Below are 19961 nucleotides of genomic sequence, written 5' to 3' on the forward strand. Positions count from 1 at the left end.
CTCTCTTCATCAAATATGCATAGTCACTTTAACCATATGTACATACTACCTCAATCAGCCTGACTAACCGGTGTCTGTATATAGCCTCGCTACTGTTTTTCACTGTCTTTTTACTGTTGTTTTTATATCTTTACTCACCTATTGTTCACCTAATACATTTTTTGCACTGTTGGTTAGAGCCTGTAAATAAGCATTTCTACACCTGTTGTATTCGGTGCACGTGACAAATAAACTTTGATTTGATGAGGCAAGTTATATTCTCAAAGAAAAAATGGACGTAGCAATCACAGATTGACCCTTTCAATAAAACTTCTTTCACTTGTGTGTTCTCCCCCTGGTCACTGTCTGTCTGCTGTCAGGACCCTCGAACTGAAATTAACAGCTTGACTTTGGGGGGGGGGAGGTTGCTTTATGTGTCTTTAAGTTTAAATGTTTGTCAGGACCCCAAGACCAATAATATATTGAAAAGAATAATAATAATAATCTTCAAACAGTCTCACCATGGTGTGACAAAACATTTTTTTATCGTCATTCATTGCAGTACAATAATTTACAGAAGGATTTATCGTCATTCATTGCAGTACAATAATTTACAGAAGGATAAGTAGAACACGTCCAGTACTATACAGAGCCTACATAAATTCAACAGAATCCAGACTGAGGAGAAAGTGATCACGACAGAAAAAGACGGATGGATGGATGAATGGGCATACATTTGTCTCGAACAGGTCCCCCCTCTGGAGTCAGTCAATGACTAAGGCAATCTTGGAAAAGCAAAGCCTGAACAGTTTCAGCTATTATTAATACATGCATTGCAGATTATGAGACCAGATAAGAGCAACAGTAGCACCACTCTAAGCATTCACACTTCTGTTCAAGGTAAACACATTTATCTACACAATATTCTACCGATAACTCTTCTCCCAGAAATGTTTCCCTCTAGACTAGCTGATAAAAGGCTGGACATTTTAAGAGAAATGAGCAGATTATACAGGACTGCAATTGTAATGGGGCCACAGCTTTACAGATAGCATAAGAAACAAATGTAATATTGTTAACAGATGCAGACACTGAAGAACATATATTGTTCAAGATTGATTAAGAAAAGTTATTTTTTTCTCCTCCCTAAAAACACGGGCAACTTCTTAGAGCCATCCATAATTTACTAAATCCACTTAGACCAAAATCCCTTATTACTTGACTCTTGCTTTCTTTAAAAAGCATTAGGGATCTGTTCATCTCTTGTGGACAGTCTACTGGGTTAACCGAGATTAGGGATCAGTGGACATAAAGGCTAAATAGCACATTTATTAACGCAGAATTCAGCTTCAACCTACTGTACATAAGTATATAACGCTTTCTTGTGTTGTGTACTGTAGTTATCTTAATTTGACCAGTTTTGTTGAAGGAGTAAAATAATCCTGCAGCAGAATTTCATTAAACTAATATTATTATTTTTTCAAATAGGAAATTAGTTGATAGGCTACACCTAAACTATAGCCTATGGCAACATTTCGAATACACTTGTATGTCGTAGTGGAGACCAATATCCATCTTGTTATTAAGCTATTGGAAATTACGGTTGTTGATGTACATTAGAATACATGTACTACTGTGACATTCAATCTGGTGCTTTGGCATTTGAGCGAACGAGAGAAAAAGATAACCCACAGTTTTCAGTGAATTTTTGTAAATCACAAGTCTCATTTGAATTTCCTGCGGTGCAGGAAGATTCTCAGCGACAACAGAATGATCAAATTAAGATACAATATCTGTATCGTTCAATAAAACAGCAACTGATTGCTCCCAAATAATTGTATTATGGGCTTTATTTCTTCTGAACTATTTATGAAAACCCTCCATTTATATTCTTGTTCTAAAATGTCTCAATTGGAGTGGAGTATATTCACTATATTAAGTACACATTCTATGTGTTTAGCTGCAATTCCTTTTCTAGAATGTATTTAAACATTTCTGCTGTGGCCCCTCTTCACATTCACAATCTGGTTTTCAGAATAAAGGAAAATAAAAGTATATCATTCTGTTGACATCAACACAATAGCCTGAATTGTTGACTGTCTGGAGGAGTTTTTCATCTTATTCTGAAGTCGCTGTATGTTGCTGTGTAATGTGTTATGGGTTTTGTACATGGTAGGTTGCCTTCACAGGCACTTTGGCTTACAGAACACTTTCAGAGGGAAAACCCTTAAGAGCACTACAGACTAAAAGAGAGGCATCATCTCATTGCTCATTACTACTAATGCATGGAGAGTCATTCAGGCTAGTAAACGATTGGTAGAATGTACTGCGAGTTTGTTTGAAGTCCATTATACACCATTAAAACTTAAAACAGAAAAAGAGGTCTGTGCAACGCCAATGCTGTTCATAGAACTAAGCAAACATAAATAAGTGTTAGCATGTTTAGCATTACCAGTGCATGTTGACGGTTCTCATCTTTGTCATCAAAGTTACTCTCACTAAACATTTCTACAGTAGGTATTTCTGGGGCTTATAAAACTAGGGAGTCATTTTTTAAGATTATTTTCTAAAAACAATTAACATTTCTGGAGTTATAAACTATTAATTAAAGTATTGTAATTAACATGAAAACATAGCTGTTTTATTTGTTTGTATCGAATTAACTATGTCCATCCATCATTGGAAATATCTCTACTGGCAGTACAGTAACAGTAGTGACATTATGGAGGAACAAAGTCATGAAGACATTTTAAGGCATTACATCCCTTTTAGGCAGGGGTAATTGTCAATCTTCCACTGCATTGTGGGATAGCTGAACATACAGCGCATTTGGGGAGTATTCAGACCCCTTGATTTCCCCCCACATTTTTTTTTACGTTACAGCCTTATTATAAAATGTATTATAGTTTTCCCCCCTCAACCTACACACAATACCCCATAATGACAAAGTAAAAATAGGTTTTTAGAATCTTTTGCAAATGTATGGAGAAAAAAAAACAGAAATATAACATTTACATAAGTATTCAGACCCTTTACTAAGTACTTTGCTGAAGCACCTTTGGCAGCGATTACAGCCTCGAGTATTTTGGGTATGACGCTACAAGCTTGGCACACCTGTATTTGGGGAGTTTCTCCGATTCTTCCCTGCAAATTCTCTCAAGCTCTGTCAGATTGGGTGGGGAGCGTCGCTGCACAGCTACTTTCAGGTCTCTCTAGAGATGTTCGATTGGGTTCAAGTCCGGGCTATGGCTGGGCCACTCAAGGACATTCAGAGACTTGACCGAAGCCACTCCTGCGTTGTCTTGGCTATGTGCTTAGGGTTGTTGTCCTGTTAGAAGGTGAACCTTAACCCCAGTCTGAGGTCCTGAGCGCTCTGGAGCAGGTTTTCATCAAGGATCTCTCTGTACTTTGCTCCGTTCATCTTTACCTCGATCCTGAAGGTTCTCCAGAGGAACTCTGGAGCTCTGTCAAAGTGACCATCGGGTTCTTAGTCACTTCCCTGACCAAGGCCCTTCTCCCCCGATTGAACAGTTTGGCCGGGTAGCCAGTTTTAGGAAGAGTCTTGGTGGTACCAAACTTCTTACATTTAAGAATGATGGAGGCCACTGTGTTCTTGGGGACCTTTAATGCTGCAGAATTTATTTTGGTATCCTTCCCCAGATCTGACACAATCCCGTCTCGAAGCTCTATAGACAATTCCTTCGACCTCATGGTTTGGTTTTTGCTCTGACATGCACTGTCAACTGTGGGATCTTATATAAACAGGTATGTGCCTTTACAAATCATGTCCAAACAATTGAATTTACCACAGGTGGACTCTAATCAAGTTGTAGAAAAATCTCAAGGATGATCAATGGAAACAGGATGCACCTGAGCTCCATTTCGAGTCTCATCTCAAAGGGTCTGAATACTTATGTAAATAAGGTATCTGTTTTTTATTTTTAATGCTAATATTTCTTTAAACCTGTTTTCACTTTGTCATTATGGGGTATTGTGTGTAGGTTGTAGTTAAAAAAATATATATATTTTAGAATAAGGCTGTAATGTAAAAAAAAACTTTCAGAATGCACTGTAGCCATGATGTCTATGGGTCTTCCAACCAGAGATGCTTCCCATCCCTCTCAATCCTGGCCTATCCTAGCCCTCTATGGGATGATCCCACCAATCATCAGCCCCAGTCCCAATCCCTCAAACCATCACTGGACCTGACCCCTCTGATCCTGGCTGAGGGATTCTACCTTCTGGCCCCTTTCTCTTTCTGTTCGAGTGGTCAATGCATGAGGCCCCTCTCTGAGCCAGTTTTCATAACAGACCCTTCTCACTGTGTGGTTCCAGAGGCTTTTCCCTTGTGTCTGGTGAGCGCATCCTCAAGGAACCCTGCCAGCTTCTCACAGTCCTCCTGCATGGGGTTACACAGGGTTAGCGGTCAGATCATTACAGGATATCGATTATAATGATTAAGGCCATTTGCAATAACATTACGCAAAAATAATACCTACCTCACTTATGAAAGCGTAGTGAACAAGTTCATTGGCAAGGTCTTTGGAGCAGTCATCTGAAAGATTAATTCAAAATGGTTGAGCCTCATACAACAGTATGCAATAAACACTATTGGTATGCATGGCCAAAGAGCTCTATTTTCATGTCATCCAACAAATGTAAACGCCTGGAGTTTACTAAATGGTATTGGCAACGGTGCTCTGGTCAGATGACATGAAAATTGAGCTATTTGTTCAAGCACACCAGTGGTGGGTTTGGTGTCCAAAATAAGGATGCCTATGCAGAAAATAACCCCATACCTACTGTTAAAATATGGTGGTGGATATTTGATGTTATGGGGCTATTTTGCTTCCACTGGTCCTGGGGCCCTGTGGTCAATGGCATAATGCCGTTAAGGTCAACGGCATTATGAAGTTTACCCATTACCAGGACAATGTAGCCCAAAACCCGATTGCCTCAAATGGATCTTCCAACAAGACAATAACCCCAAGCACACATCAAAATCCACAAAGAAGTGGTTCATTGACCACAAAATCCACATTTTGCAATGGCCATCTCAGTCTCCAGACTGGAACCCCATTGAAAACCTGTGGTTTGAATTGAAGAGGGCAGTCCATAAGCACAGATGAATTATATCAAGGGTCTGCAAAGATTCTGTATGGAGGATTGGTTTAAGATCCCACCCAATGTGTTCTTCAATCTCATAAAACATTTGAGGAAAAGGCTCAGTGCCGTTATCCTCGCAAGGTGAGGTATTGAAAAAAGGGGTGTAAACAAAATCTCGTTCTCTGAGCAATTGTGTATTATAATTGTCACATTTTTTTGAGCGTACAATAGAGCTCAGTATTTGTATTTACTTTTTGCTCATCTTTATCAAGAGTGGCATTAAAGTAACTGTATTGACAGATAAAGTGTCCATTAGAACTCACTTGGAAGGATGTCACAGCTGAGTTGTCGATGGAGCTTGTCATCCATCTTAAGAAACAGAGAGAGCTAAGGAGAGGAGAGAGGAATACATTTCATTAACCCAGAATATGCTTATCCCCCAAATGCAAATAGTTGTGGGGATCCAAGGACAGAAAAAATAAGTGTGTGTGTGTGGGGGGGGGTTTGTCATGTCAGTTATTGTAACTGCAAAAGACCGGCGTGAGATGGACGCCATTACTTAAAAGAAGATTATAATCAAACTCACATGAGTTTTGGTCCCTTCTTCATTTGACTCCAAGTTACAGTGCATCTGAATCACCTGCAACACACCATCAGACCGACATTGCATTAGAGTGATAAGCGTACTTTAACTTGCAACACTGTCTCTCTCACACAGACATAAACAAATAGAATGAGATACAGACATACACACACAGACCTCACCTTTCTGCTCTCTGTCTCTTGGGGCTCAGGGGTGGGGGTCTTTACCGACTCCACCTGTTCATGGGACAGGGAGAGGGCACGGGGGACAGGGTGGGGCCGCGATAACGCAAAGTTCATGAGGGGGTATATCCCATTCCTGAGGAGGGGGATTCAGAATGAAGTCAGGAGCCACAGGTGTGTATATAATACCCTTTACAATGAACCTTCACAATAAACAAGGCAGTCCTCTCAGGTTGTCCTAAATTGCACCTTATTCTCTATATAGTGTTCTACTTTTGACCTGAGCCCAATGGGTGAGTGGAATTAGCCCTTACTTGACGTCCTCCAGGAACTTGTCCAGCTCCAAAGGGGACACATGGGAGTACTTGAGCTGCACCCCAGGCCGGTCGCCATGTTTGATCTCCGCCATGAGACCGTTGGGATCAAAGGACTTGGTCTTCTCCTCCACACAGTTCTCTGGGAGCAGGTCTGGGTAGAGGAGGGAAAGGGAGCTTTACATGGATTCCACACCAGGGTGTCTATGAGCAAATGAAATAGAAAAATGTTTCCACTTCCATTGTAACAAAAGATACATCCCACAAAATCTACATAATTTTTCAGCTGTCACGTTACAAACATGGAAACATTTTCTCTCTCCCACAGAAATGGATAGCCTGGATACCACTCTGTTTGTGTCATCATGCCACTCCTTGTCATACCAAACAGATTGGTTCCCCCGGCCAAAAAAAAGTGATTCCTCATGAAACCCAGACCAAAAAAAAGACCATGATTTGATGGATTTTCACAACATTTAATTCAAAGAACAGTCCTGTGGAGGAAGGGATGTTGACATATATTTGACAATTGTATCTAAAACCATAATTGAGAAATAATTCATCAAAATTGGCATATTTCTGACATTTTGGCTTTACCCAGGCCTTCTTTAAGACTCCATAATGTTTAATTTGTAAGTGCTACATAGCAGAATTTGGTGTCATATGAAGCTTTACCACTTTCGCTGTAATGTGAGTAGTATTTTGATTACGATAATTGTTTTCTTTCATTAATTTATGAATATTGAAAAAAAAAAACATTTTTGATCATAATTTTTCACTATATTGTTGAATATAATATACTCTACAGGCATATCAAATCAAATTTTATTTGTCACATGTGCCAAATACAACAGGTGTAAAAACTTACAGTGAAATGCTTGCTTAAAGACCTTAACCAACATTGTAGTTAAGAAAAAAAAGTGTTAAAGTATTTACTAAAATAAACTTAAGTAAAACATTTATAAAATAAAAAATATACAAATAATTAAGGAGCAACAATAAAATAACAGTAGCGAGGCTATATACAGTGGGTACCGGTACAGAGTCAATGTGCGGGGGCACAGGTTAGTCAAGGTAATTGAGGTAATGTGTACATGTAGGTAGAGGTAAAGTGATTATGCATGGATAATAAAGTTTTAGAGTGGGATCTCTGCTACTTTTACAGTTATGATCCAACTTGTAAGCATTACCAACAGAGTGAATATGAAAATGGATTCAAAATGGTCTCCCCCGACTGGAGATTTGCAGGATGTGCAATGATACAAGTAAAAGGAGGGTTGTGATTGGTTACATTACCTATGCCAATTTCATGTATAAAATGGGTCATAACTTTAAAACTAGCAGAGGTCCCACCCTGGAACTTTGATATGCCCGTAGAGCATATTATGTTCAACAATATAGTTAACAATTATTCAATAAAAACATTTATTTATAGAACTTTCATAGCTGTGTGATATAGATTGGGACCTACACACTTCCTTAAACCTAAAAAAGAAAATAAGTAATTTTGGGTGGAAGTCAAACTTTCTTTGTCGGAGACAGACACAAAACACATGAATACAACCAAGAAAAAGCGCCCAATTATGCTTTTCGATACAAATATCAAATCCTTCCTCCAATTCTATGGATGAAATGTCATGAACATCCCTAAAATCATGGTATTTCTTTGTCTGGGTTTCGTGTGGAATCACTCAAATGGCAATTCCACATATTGCATGCGGTGCGCTTTGGGGTTCCAGAGGTGAGGACTGAGGAAACACTCACACTGGTTGCTGATGAGGCAGTGGGCAGCCAGAAGCTTGAGGGAGTGGACCTCAAACAGCACGCGGTGGAATAGCAGGTCGTGAGCTGTGGGCCGCTGCTTGGCTTCATGACGTACACATGACTGGGTGAACTCCTATAAGAGGGAGTGGAGCCAAGTTAAAGCTATATCGTGGTTAGGGTTTGATAAAAGTAAAGTACGTCAAAACTCTGTCTGGTTTCCTGGTCAGGTCACGTAGTCAAGTGAAACTCCTGTCCCTATTGACAGCGGCAGGTAGCCTAGTGGTTAGAGAATTGGGGCAGTAACCGAAAGGTTGCTGGATCGAATCCCCGAGTTGACAAGGTAAAAATCTGCCATTCTACCCCTGAACAAGGCAGTTAACCCACTGTTCCCCGGTAGGCTGTCATTGTAAAATAAGAATTTGTTCTTAACTAACTTGCCTAGTTAAATAAGTTTGTTTTAATCAGAGAAAGATGAATGTGGTCATGTGTTTTTGTGCATTTGCCCACTGTTGCTAGGCTATATTTGGGCAAACATGAGTGAAACTCACTCTCATGAGGGGATCCTCCAAAGACTGGCCTGCGTTGGTGATGGCCTCCTTGGACACAACAGCATCCCCATTAGCCTGGATTTCCAGGACAGCCATCTATAAATAAAGGAGATTATGTTAAGAATGGACATCAGAAGCGGTGCATGGGTAAAATCCCCAGGGAAGCCAAAGCAGGTTGTAATATGGCTTTTTTCCCCCTATGTGTTGTGATACAGTTGAAGTCGGAAGTTTACATACACCTTAGCCAATTACATTTAAACTCAGTTTTTCACAATTCCTGACATTTAATCATAGTAAAAATTCCCTGTTTTAGGTAAGTTAGGATTACCACTTTATTTTAAGAATGTGAAATGTCAGAATAATAGTAGAGAGAATGATTTCTTTCAGCTTTTATTTCTTTCATTATATTCCCAGTTGGTCAGAAGTTTACATACCAAATACTAATTGAGTGTAGCATTGCCTTTAAATTGTCGAACTTGGGTCAAACGGTTTGGGTAGCCGACCACAAGCTTCCCACAATAAGTTAGGTGAATTTTGGCCCTTTCCTCCTGACAGAGCTGGTGTAACGCAGCCAGGTTCATAGGCCTCCTTGCTCGCACACACTTTTTCAGTTCTGCCCTAACATTTTCTATAAGATTGAGGTCAGGTCTTTGTGATGGCCAACCAACACCCTGAGTACGTTGTCCTTAAGCCATTTTGCCACAACTTTGGAAGTATGCTTGGGGTCATTGTCCACTTGGAAGACCCATTTGCGACCAAGCTTTAACTTGATCTGGTTCACTATATCCACATAATTTTACTTTCTCATGATGCCATCTATTTTGTGAAGTGGACCAGTCTCTCCTGCAGCAAAGCACCCCCACAACATGATGCTGCCACCCCTGCTGCCACCCCTTCGCGGTTGGGATGGTGTTCTTCGGCTTGCAAACATTTTCTCTCCAAACATAACGATGGTCATCATTGTCTGTACAGATGAACGTGGTACTTTCAGGCGTTTGGAAATTGCTCCCAAGGATGAACCCGACTTGTGGAGGTCTGCAATTTTTTTTTCTGAGGTCTTGGCTGATTTCTTTTGATTTTCCCATGATATCAAGCAAAAAGGCAATGAGTTTGAAGGTAGGCCTTGAAATACATCCACAGGTACACCTCCAATTGATTCAAATGATGTCAATTAGCCTATCTGAAGCTTCTAAAGCCATGACATAATTTTCTGGAATTTTCCAAGCTGTTTAAAGGCACAGTCAACTTAGTGTATGTACACTTCTGACCCACTGGAATTGTGATACAACTGTAAACAATTGTTGGAAAAATGACTTGTGTCATGCACAAAGTAGATGTCCTAACCGACTTGCCAAAACTATAGTGTGTTAATAAGAAATGTGTGGAGTGGTTGAAAAACTAGTTTTAATGACTCCACCATAAGTGTATGTAAACTTCCGACTTCAACTGTAATTGCGTTGTTTGCTCTATAACCTGCTCGTTCATATGTCTTGACACTGTGATATATAGGCTTAAGGCAGAGACAATAAGAAGACACAATGGCAGAATAAATTCAACCACACCTTTGTTTCATTACAAAACCAAAGAGCAACATCTGTCCGGTGAATGCGTAAAAATATATTGCATGTAACAAACCGTTATATGACATACAGCAAGGTCAAGTTAAATTTTCCGACATTTTCGGACTACTAAACATCCATTGCTTTATAACCAAGGCGAGTTACCAAGTTACAGGCGCTGCTCCCACTATTCCAGCACCATTTCAACATAATCTAATTACCTATGCTTAGTCTAATACAGTGACAACTAAAAGATACCAAAAACAATTTAGTCCAATCAACATAAGCTACATGATGTGGCTATCCATGGTAATGATGTATGTGTGTGAGAGACTCTACTTGCAGAGAAATGCCAATACCATCCTCCTCATTCATGTTGCCTAAACAGTCTATGACTCTGTGAAACAAGCTTTTAGTTTTTGTTGTCCTATGCCACCTGGCTAAAATGCTTGCTCGCTAGCCTAACTTCCCTTTCATGCGCAATGATGCGCCATGCCAGCTAGTTAGCATTAGCCTAACATTTCTACATCTAGCTACATGTTGAACTTACATCCTCTCAGGCCAGGGGCACAATGTATGAATTTATGGTTTGATCAGAATCACCATTATAATCATTGGCCAGTATGGAGAACTAAGTTATACCACCAAGTCCAAATCCCTATCTCCATCCATGACTAATTTAAGAAAGGGACAATTTTAGCTAGCTAGCTACTGGAGGATAACGACAACTTCTAATGTGATGTGATTGGTCTGAAGCAAAATCCAAACTGGCTTCCCTTGGCAATCATGAATACACACCACTGAGGGACATGAGCGTATATGTATGGTCTGTGTGTTGTGTTCTGTTATACACAGTGTCTGAAATATTAGGCAGAGAGAGGTCAAGTGTGCACTGTGCTTATGAACACAACTTGAACACAATGCAACACATCTATATTATAATACACTACACTACCGTTCAAAAGTTGTGTCACTTAGAAATGGCCTTGTTTTTGAAAGAAAAGCATATTTTTTTCCCATTAAAATAATATTCATATTGATCAGAAATACAGTGTAGACATTGAGTTGCAAAGAAAAAGCCATATCTCAGACTGGCCAATAAAAAGAAAAGATTAAGATGGGCAAAAGAACACAGACACTGGACAGAGGAACGCTACCTAGAAGGCCAGCATCCCGGAGTCACCTCTTCACTGTTGACGTTGAGACTGGTGTTTTGCGGGTACTATTTAATGAAGCTGCCAGTTGAGAACTTGTGAGGCGTCCGTTTCTCAAACTAGACACTCTAATGTACTTGTCCTCTTGCTCAGTTGTGCACCTGGGGCCTCCCACTCCTCTTTCTATTCTAGTTAGTCATTTCGCGCTGTTCTGTGAAGGGAGTAGCACACAGCATTGTAAGAGTTCTTCAGTTTCTTATAAATTTTTCGCATGGAATAGCCTTAATTTCTCAGAACAAGAATAGACTGAAGAGTTTCAGAAGAAAGTTCTTTGTTTCTGGCCATTTTGAGCCTGTAATTGAACCCACAAATGCTGATGCTCCAGATACTCAACTAGTCTAAAGGACAGTTTTATTGCTTCTTTAATCAGAACAACAGTGTTCAGCTGTGCTAACAATTACAAAAGGGGTTTCTAATGATCAATTAGCCTTTTAAAATGATAAACTTGGATTAGCTAACACAACGTGCCATTAGAACACAGGAGTGATGGTTGCTGATAATGGACCTCTGTACGCCTATGTAGATATTCCAGCCGTTTCCAGTTACCATAGTCATTTACAACATTAACAATGTCTACACTGTATTTCTGATCAATTTGATGCGATTTTAATGGACAGAATATGCTTTGAATGGCTTTTGTTAATTTTCATAACAATTGTCATTAATTATATAATACTAATATTTATAATATCTCTTTTTTAAAGATTTTCCATTCACCCTTGAGAGGATTCTGTTTCCACTGCGTCGGTCATACTCAATGACAATTAATAATTGCGTAAGGACAACAATTTGACCAAGTCTGCATATACCTTCCTGCCCCAGTCTTCTCTCATATGGCATTTTCCAGAGCTCGAACATTCAAATACTTATTTGTCATTCAAACAAACCTCAACCCAAGGTAAATTCCAAAGGAAATACATTACCCAAAATATCGTTTTGAAACATGCGCTGTAAAGCAGGTCTGTTGCAAGATTTTGGTGTTATGTTTGTGTGCCTGTTCATGGCAGGCACTTGTGTATCAAAAGCCACTGTTTTGCTCATGAATGCTGACAGGTGATGTTTGTGCTACTGTAGTGGAATTCACAATGCTATAGGCCCTATTACCTTACCACTGTAATGTACCCTTTTCCCTGTGTAATCCTACATATGAAAAACTTTGAGAGCTATTAAAAAAAAAAAATGAAGAGCAAACTCTCCATTTCCTGATGGTAATCTTTTCTGTGGCAAGGATTGTCAACAGGCCTACACATTTCAATAACTTCAATAACAATACAATTGTTTTATAGACACAAAGCTCAGATTTGCTAGCAGTGCTTCACTGTCCTTAAAGACTAAATTCATTGATCAGAATTAAATAATTTTCTTATCGTCCGTAAGGATGGAGAGTAAGGTTTATAATACATGTATCAACTATTGCAGCTGGGTGCTCACCTCAAGAGCACAAATCCCGAAGGAGAAGATGTCAATGGCATAGTCATCCTCAGCCGCTAGATACAGAGAGAGAGAACATTTATTCTAAAATGACATGTATGATATTAACTGCCTAGTCACAGCATCGTGGGAAATTCCGGAGTGAAACTGGCAACTAATAAAAGCATGAAGACCAGACATACAGTACATATACCGTATCAGAATCGAGGAAGGCTCAGTAAAACACTCACAGCCGTATTCAGGAGAGAAGAAGTGCAGGTTCCTCTGCTCGTCCCGGTGTGCACGGACTTTACCATGAACACCGGCCTCCGGAAACACTGAGAGGACAAGACAAACAGCTAGAAAATTCAAATCCAGACAACACAGAATATTGTGGCGTTCAGAGAATTAGATGTGCGGCACACTTATATGGTTCTTACCATTAACAAACAACCGGTGCCATACTGTGGATAGGAAAGAGCAGGGTATCCAGTATTAACTTCAGATGCATAGATAGAAGAACAATGATAATACATATTTGGGCAATTGTAGTACATACAATGCACAGTATAGGGGTTTGCTAGCATGCAATGCTAACTGTTACGGCTACCATTTATTCAGATGAAGCTCTCAAGTCACAATTGAACTGTTCCTAATGCATGCTACCACAGGGTTTGGTTCAGGTTATAGCTTGGTTAGGGTTAGGATTAGGTAGAAAGTCTGCGGTGTAAGACCTGAGCCAATCTTGATGAGGCCGTTGTGTTGGATGAAGATGGTGTCACAGGTCAGGTTGCCATGGATGATGGGCGGCTCACAGGAGTGCAGGTAACTGGGGGTAAATAAGATGGCAATTGAAGATCCATTCACTTGACTAAACACTTTGGCCCTGGAGAGCTGCTGAAACATGATCTGTAAAATCTGGTATGTTAGTGCTGGACTGGAACAAGAGTTAAAGACCCCAGTCCTGGATTAATAGTTCAGACTGCCAATGGATATAAATCGTGGGGATGAGAGAAAGAGAAAGTTATTAGTCTTACCTGAGGGCAGAGAGAATTTGGGTACACCATCTCTTCCAAGCCTGGAATGACAGAGTGAACAGCAGACACTTAAAAAGTACAATATGGTTTAAGTATGCGGGAACAGTAAAATTACAGTTATGACTGTAACTACTGTTTCCTGAAGGAGGGAAACGAGGTACAACACAGCTATGGGGAGTTGGCTCGCTAGCACCCTCTACTGAATAACATTAGAATCGCGCCTGACAAGGATTCATCCTTTCAATTCAGTACCCCACTTCACTGAACTAGGCAGCATGGGGCCGAACAGGTGTTGTACCATGTTTCCCTCCTTCAGGGAACAGTAGTTATAGTCATAATGGAACATTCCATTTCAGTCGGTCAACTCGGTACAACACAGCTATGGGGATATGAAATCACTCCCCAAGTGGATACCCAAATGAAATGGCCTACCCAGAATTCCAACCCGACAGGAAAACCTGTGGTACTTGGGTATTGTGCAATCTGCCTATCTGCCCTGCCTAATGACCTTCTCGTGCCCCAGTTGAAAGCACGATATGGGCTACACTGGGGGCAGTGACATCCAAGCGATAGAACTTCACAAAAGTGCGTGGTGATGCCCAACTCACCACAGCACAAATATCTCCTACAGGCAACCCTTTAAACAACACCCCAGACGCCACCAGACCCCTGGTGGAGGTAATGATTGCTTTTTGCTGTCATATGACAGAGCAATAGCCTCCACAATCCATTGGGAGAGACGCTGCTTAGAAATCCCACTACCACAAGCCGGATTACCAAAACAGACAGTTGGTCGCACAAACTGACACCCCTGGTCCGCTCAATATACCTGCGTAATGCCATTACCGGCCATAGGGCATGTAACTTTTGTTGCTCCTCAGAAGCAAACAGAGGAGGCAGATATGGGAAAAAGTTCAAAAAGCTAGAGACCTGTAGGACATAGTCATGACCTTAGGGGTGAAGGCTGCATAAGGATGCAAGCAGGTTCGATCCAGGGCAGCCTGAGCATGCACCCAGCCGAGACATACAAGACAACTCTTGTGAGTATCATTCAAAGACATGGTGAAACCGCATGACTGTGGGCAAGGTTGTGACCGGCTTAACAGATGATGTCGACTCGTTCGTGCCAGTCATTTTACTTACAACCAGGGTTGGGGACTTACATGTAATCTGATTCCCAACAAAACTGAATTTGTTACGTTACTAGTAATCAGATTACAGATACTTTTTGAAAAATTTGATGATTATACAGTGGGGGAAAAAGTATTTAGTCAGCCACCAATTGTGCAAGTTCTCCCACTTAAAAAGATGAGAGGCCTGTAATTTTCATCATAGGTACACTTCAACTAAGACAGATAAAATTAGAAAAAAAATCCAGAAAATCACATTGTAGGATTTTTAATGAATTTATTTACAAATTATGGTGGAAATAAGTATTTGGTCACCTACAAACAAGCAAGATTTCTGGCTCTCACAAACCTGTAACTTCTTCTTTAAGAGGCTCCTCTGTCCTCCACTCGTTACCTGTATTAATGGCACCTGTTTTAACTTGTTATCAGTATAAAAGACACCTGTCCACAACCTCAAAACAGCCACACTCCAAACTCCACTATGGCCAAGACCAAAGAGCTGTCAAAGGACACCAGAAACAAAATTGTAGTCCTGCACCAGGCTGGGAAGACTGAATCTGCAATAGGTAAGCAGCTTGGTTTGAAGAAATAAACTGTGGGAGCAATTATTAGGAAATGGAAGACATACAGGACCACTGATAATCTCCCTCGACCTGGGGCTCCACGCAAGATCTCACCCCGTGGGGTCAAAATGATCACAAGAACGGTGAGCAAAAATCCCAGAACCACACGGGGGGACCTAGTGAATGACCTGCAGAGAGCTGGGACCAAAGTAACAAAGCCTACCATCAGTAACACACTACGCCGCCAGGGACTCAAATCCTGCAGTGACAGACATGTCCCCCTGCTTAAGCCAGTACATCTCCAGGCCCGTCTTAAGTTTGCCAGAGAGCATTTGGATGATCCAGAAGAAGATTGGGAGAATGTCATATGGTCAGATGAAACCAAAATATTACTTTTTGGTAAAAACTCAACTTGTCGTGTTTGGATGACAAAGAATGCTGAGTTGCATCCAAAGAACACCATATCTACTGTGAAGCATAGGGGTGGAAACATCATGCTTTGGGGCTGTTTTTCTGCAAAGGGACCAGGACGACTGATCCGTGTAAAGGAAAGAATGAATGGGGCCATGTCTCGTGAGATTTTGAGTGAAAACCTCCTCCCATCAGCAAGGGCATTGAAGATGAAACGTGGCTGGGTCTTTCAGCATAACAATGATCCCAAACACACCGCCGGGCAACGAAGGAGTGGCTTCGTAAGAAGCATTTCAAGGTCCTGGAGTGGCCTCGCCAATCTCCAGATTTCAACCCCATGGAAAATCTTTGGAGGGAGTTGAAAGTCTGTGTTGCCCAGCAACAGCCCCAAAACATCACTGCTCTAGAGGAGATCTGCATGGAGGAATGGGCCAAAATACCAGCAACAGTGTGTGAAAACCTTGTGAAGACTTACAGAAAACGTTTGACCTCTGTCATTGCCAACAAAGGGTATATACCAAAGTATTGAGATAAACTTTTGTTATTGACCAAAGCCTTATTTTCCACCATAATTTGCAAATAAATTCATTAAACATCCTACAATATGATTTTCTGGAATTTTTTTCCTCATTTTGTCTGTCATAGTTGAAGTGTACCTATGATGAAAATTACAGGCCTCTCTCATCTTTTTAAGTGGGAGAACTTGCACAATTGGTGGCTGACTAAATACTTTGGATGCCCTACTGTATCTTCAGAAAGGATGGTCGGGAGAAAAAAAATACATTGACACCTGTTTTCTCAATGATATTCAATTCAGCATTGAAAATAGGCGCAAGTTTAAGTTTGTTACACCTGAGCGAGATTAACCACAAGTCAGAGACCACTATGACGATGACACCAAATGCGTTTGATGGATTCTTTTTTGTCTTCTTCTAATGGCTTTTAAGAGGAAAGTAATCTAAAAGTCATGGAAACCAATCATATTCCGTTACTGCTTTTGGGTAATCCAAAAACTGTTACTGATCAAAATTTTTAGAAAGGTAACTAGCAAATGTAATGGACTACATTTAAAAAGTAACCTAACCCACCCTGATTACAACCAGTTAGCAAGGCTAAACAGGCAGAATAATAAACAACAAATTGAAAGGAAACTTCACAAAACTAGTTCCCAAACTTTAACAAACAATGTCCAGAAGGACGAGCAAGCCTGATAAATGTCACATTCCAATGTTTGTTTAAGAAATGCCTGTATTGTTCTGCCCAGCTCAAGGTGAAGAGTGGAAGAATTGAAGGAGTGAATCATGTTCATTGGCCTTGCCAAGCTTGATTCTAATGTTCTCCAGTAGAGGGCGATAAGTGCACAAACTCCCCCATTGCTGTGTTGTAAGGCAGAGTGGGCTAAGTTTAGCCAATTTTTTACATTCAGCATCTTTCCGTCAAGGGAAATAGTGTTCTTTATAACAAAGATATCTACATATATTTCAGGATGTTGTGTATCACTGGAAATAATCAGAATTCAAGTAAACACAGCTTGTCCCCAAATTGGCACAAACTTACCCTGGGTATGGGGTAAGTTGAGCAGCAGAACAGGGTAAGTTAATATTACCATTACCTTTTTAAAAACCACTTATATTTTTATTTCCAAAACACAATTCAACACAACCACGATCGCTTTTTTGCCTTTAAATAATTGTAAGCATCTTTTAACACAGGCTTAACACCTAACAAACACTTAACATAGGCCAGGCCCAGTTGTTACCTCATATCCCAGCAATAATGCCTTGCATTACGCCTGGGAAGAAAACACTTCAATTTGCTCAACTTGCCATTGGCTCAACTTACCACATGGCCATTGGTTCAACTTATTCCAAGCATTTTGTCTATATTATCCCACACAGCTACAAGGATGCACTTTCAATCTAGGTTTAGGATCTCATATTGAAGCTTATAGAGACACCAAGTGATGTATTGAACAATCTTTAAATGATCTACTTTGGTTTAGATAAAAGCATCACGAAACGTCTAATATAATAAATACATTTGACTTGGTGAAAATCTATTTATTTGGAGCTAACTTGCTTACCACTTTTTCCAGAAGGAGCTGACCGACAAATGGAACTACCAAAGTATAATCCTCTAATGTCTGATCAGGGACGTGCTCAGTAGGGCACAAGGTAGAAAAACGTTTTCAAACGTAGAATGTAAATCTGTGTTCTTATTGGACAGTTCAGGTAGTACCTCCCCCGTTTCAAATGTTTTCTCCCTACTGAACACAACCCAACTCATGGTACTGTGGGAATCAACAAGTATGTCATTAACTGACTAGTGTCACAGATGTCAGAGGGTATTTCCCCTATGGGAGAGACACTGACCTTGACATTCATGGTCTTGTGGTTTTTCTTGGTTTTCTTGAGAAACTGCTTTAGGCTTCCTGAGGACATGTACTCTGTGATAAAGATGACCTGTCCAACAGATTAGCAGAAAGAGATACTATCAGTCTGCAGACCAACCCAAGAGATGAAGGGAGAGAAACATTTCCCAAGAGTGAGTGAGAATGATCTATTATGAAAAAAATATAAACACAACATGGAACAATTTCAAAGATTTTACTGAGTTAGAAGGAAATCAGTCAATTTAAATAAATTCATTAGGCCCTAATCTATGGATTTTACATGACTGGGCAGGGGTGCAGCCATGGCTGGACTGGGAGGGCCTAGCCAATCAGAATTTGTTTTTCTCCACAAAAGGGCTTTATTACAGACAGAAATGCTCCTCAGCACCCCTCTTTCCCTCCTCAGATGATCCCGCAGATGAAGAAGCCGGATGTGGAGGTCCTGGGCTGGCGTGGTCACACGTGGTCTGCGGTTGTGAGGCCGGTTGGACGTACTACTAAGTTCACTAAAAACTACGTTGGAATCGGCTTATGGTAGATAAATTAACATTAAATTCTCTGGCAACAGCTCTGGTGGATATTCCAATTGCCAATTGCACGCTCCGTCAAAACTGTGTTGTATGACAAAACTGCACATTTTAGAGTGGCCTTTTATTGTCCCCAGTGTAACAGTATAGCTTCCGTCCCTCTCCTTGCCCCTACCTGGGCTCGAACCAGGGACCATCTGCACACATCGACAACAGCCACCCTCGAAATATCGTTATCCATCGCTCCACTAAAGCTGCAGCCCTTGCAGAGCAAGGGAAACAACTACTTCAAGGTCTCAGAGCAAGTGACATCACCGATTGAAACGCTATTAGCGTGCACCCCGGTAACTAGCTAGCCATTTCACACCAGTTACACCAGCACAAGATGCACCTGTGTAATGATCATGCTGTTTAATCAGCTTCTTGATATGCCACACCGGTCAGGATTATCTTGGAAAATGAGAAATCCTCACTAACAGGGATGTAAACACATTTATGCACAACATTTGAGAGAATTAAGCTTTTTGTGAGTATGGAACATTTCTGGGAAATTTTATTTCAGCACATGAAACATGGGACCAACACTTTTATATGTTGCGTTTATGTTTTTGTTCGGTATAGATAGCAGACATACCCGAGCTTGACTCTCTCTCATGTCCAGCCAGTATTTATGGAACTTCACTATATTTGGGTGCTCAACCTGCATCAGGTTCTCAAACATCTCCTTTATCTTTTCCTGAAAAACAGATGGGGTGGGGAGAGGTTTGAGTACATACACTACCAGTCAAAAGTTTGGACACACCTACTCATTCAAGGGTTTTTATTTATTTTGTATTATTTTCTACATTGTAGATTAGTAGTGAAGACATCAAAACTATGAAATAACACATATGGAATCATGTAGTAACCAAAAAAAGTGTTGAACAAATCAAAATATATTTTATATTTGAGATTCTTCAAAGTAGCCTCCCTTTGCCTTGATGACAGCTTTGCACACTCTTGGCATTCTCTCAACCAGCTTCATGAGGTAGTCATCTGGATGGCATTTCAATTAACAGATGTGCCTTGTTAAAAGTTAATTTGTGGAATTTCTTTCCTTCTTAATGTGTTTGAGCCAATCAGTTGTGTTGTAACAAGGTAGTGGTGGTATACAGAAGATTGCCTTACTTGGTAAAAGACCAAGTCCTTATTATGACAAGAACAGCTCAAATAATCAAAGAGAAATGACAGTCCATCATTACC

General features: G+C 40.4%; 1 protein-coding gene across 1 annotated transcript in view; it reads right to left on the reverse strand.

The window, feature by feature from the left end:
• Positions 1-500: 500 nt before the first annotated feature.
• The window catches only part of LOC135522546 (nuclear receptor-binding protein 2-like), a 76781-nt gene continuing 57320 nt past the window's right edge, over positions 501-19961 (reverse strand). Inside the window, exons 3-17 of the mRNA XM_064948908.1 lie at positions 19354-19455; positions 18173-18262; positions 13697-13737; positions 13394-13488; positions 13100-13123; positions 12911-12997; positions 12681-12736; positions 8477-8572; positions 7929-8061; positions 6165-6318; positions 5851-5986; positions 5672-5725; positions 5409-5472; positions 4479-4534; positions 501-4378 (exon numbers count right to left, since the gene is read on the reverse strand). Of these exons, the coding sequence (XP_064804980.1) occupies positions 4298-4378; positions 4479-4534; positions 5409-5472; positions 5672-5725; positions 5851-5986; positions 6165-6318; positions 7929-8061; positions 8477-8572; positions 12681-12736; positions 12911-12997; positions 13100-13123; positions 13394-13488; positions 13697-13737; positions 18173-18262; positions 19354-19455 (1269 nt within the window). The 3' untranslated portion in view covers positions 501-4297. The remainder of the gene's footprint in view (positions 4379-4478; positions 4535-5408; positions 5473-5671; positions 5726-5850; positions 5987-6164; positions 6319-7928; positions 8062-8476; positions 8573-12680; positions 12737-12910; positions 12998-13099; positions 13124-13393; positions 13489-13696; positions 13738-18172; positions 18263-19353; positions 19456-19961) is intronic.

Source organism: Oncorhynchus masou, chromosome 30 (assembly GCF_036934945.1).
Source record: "Oncorhynchus masou masou isolate Uvic2021 chromosome 30, UVic_Omas_1.1, whole genome shotgun sequence".
Classification (NCBI taxonomy): Eukaryota; Metazoa; Chordata; class Actinopteri; order Salmoniformes; family Salmonidae; genus Oncorhynchus; species Oncorhynchus masou.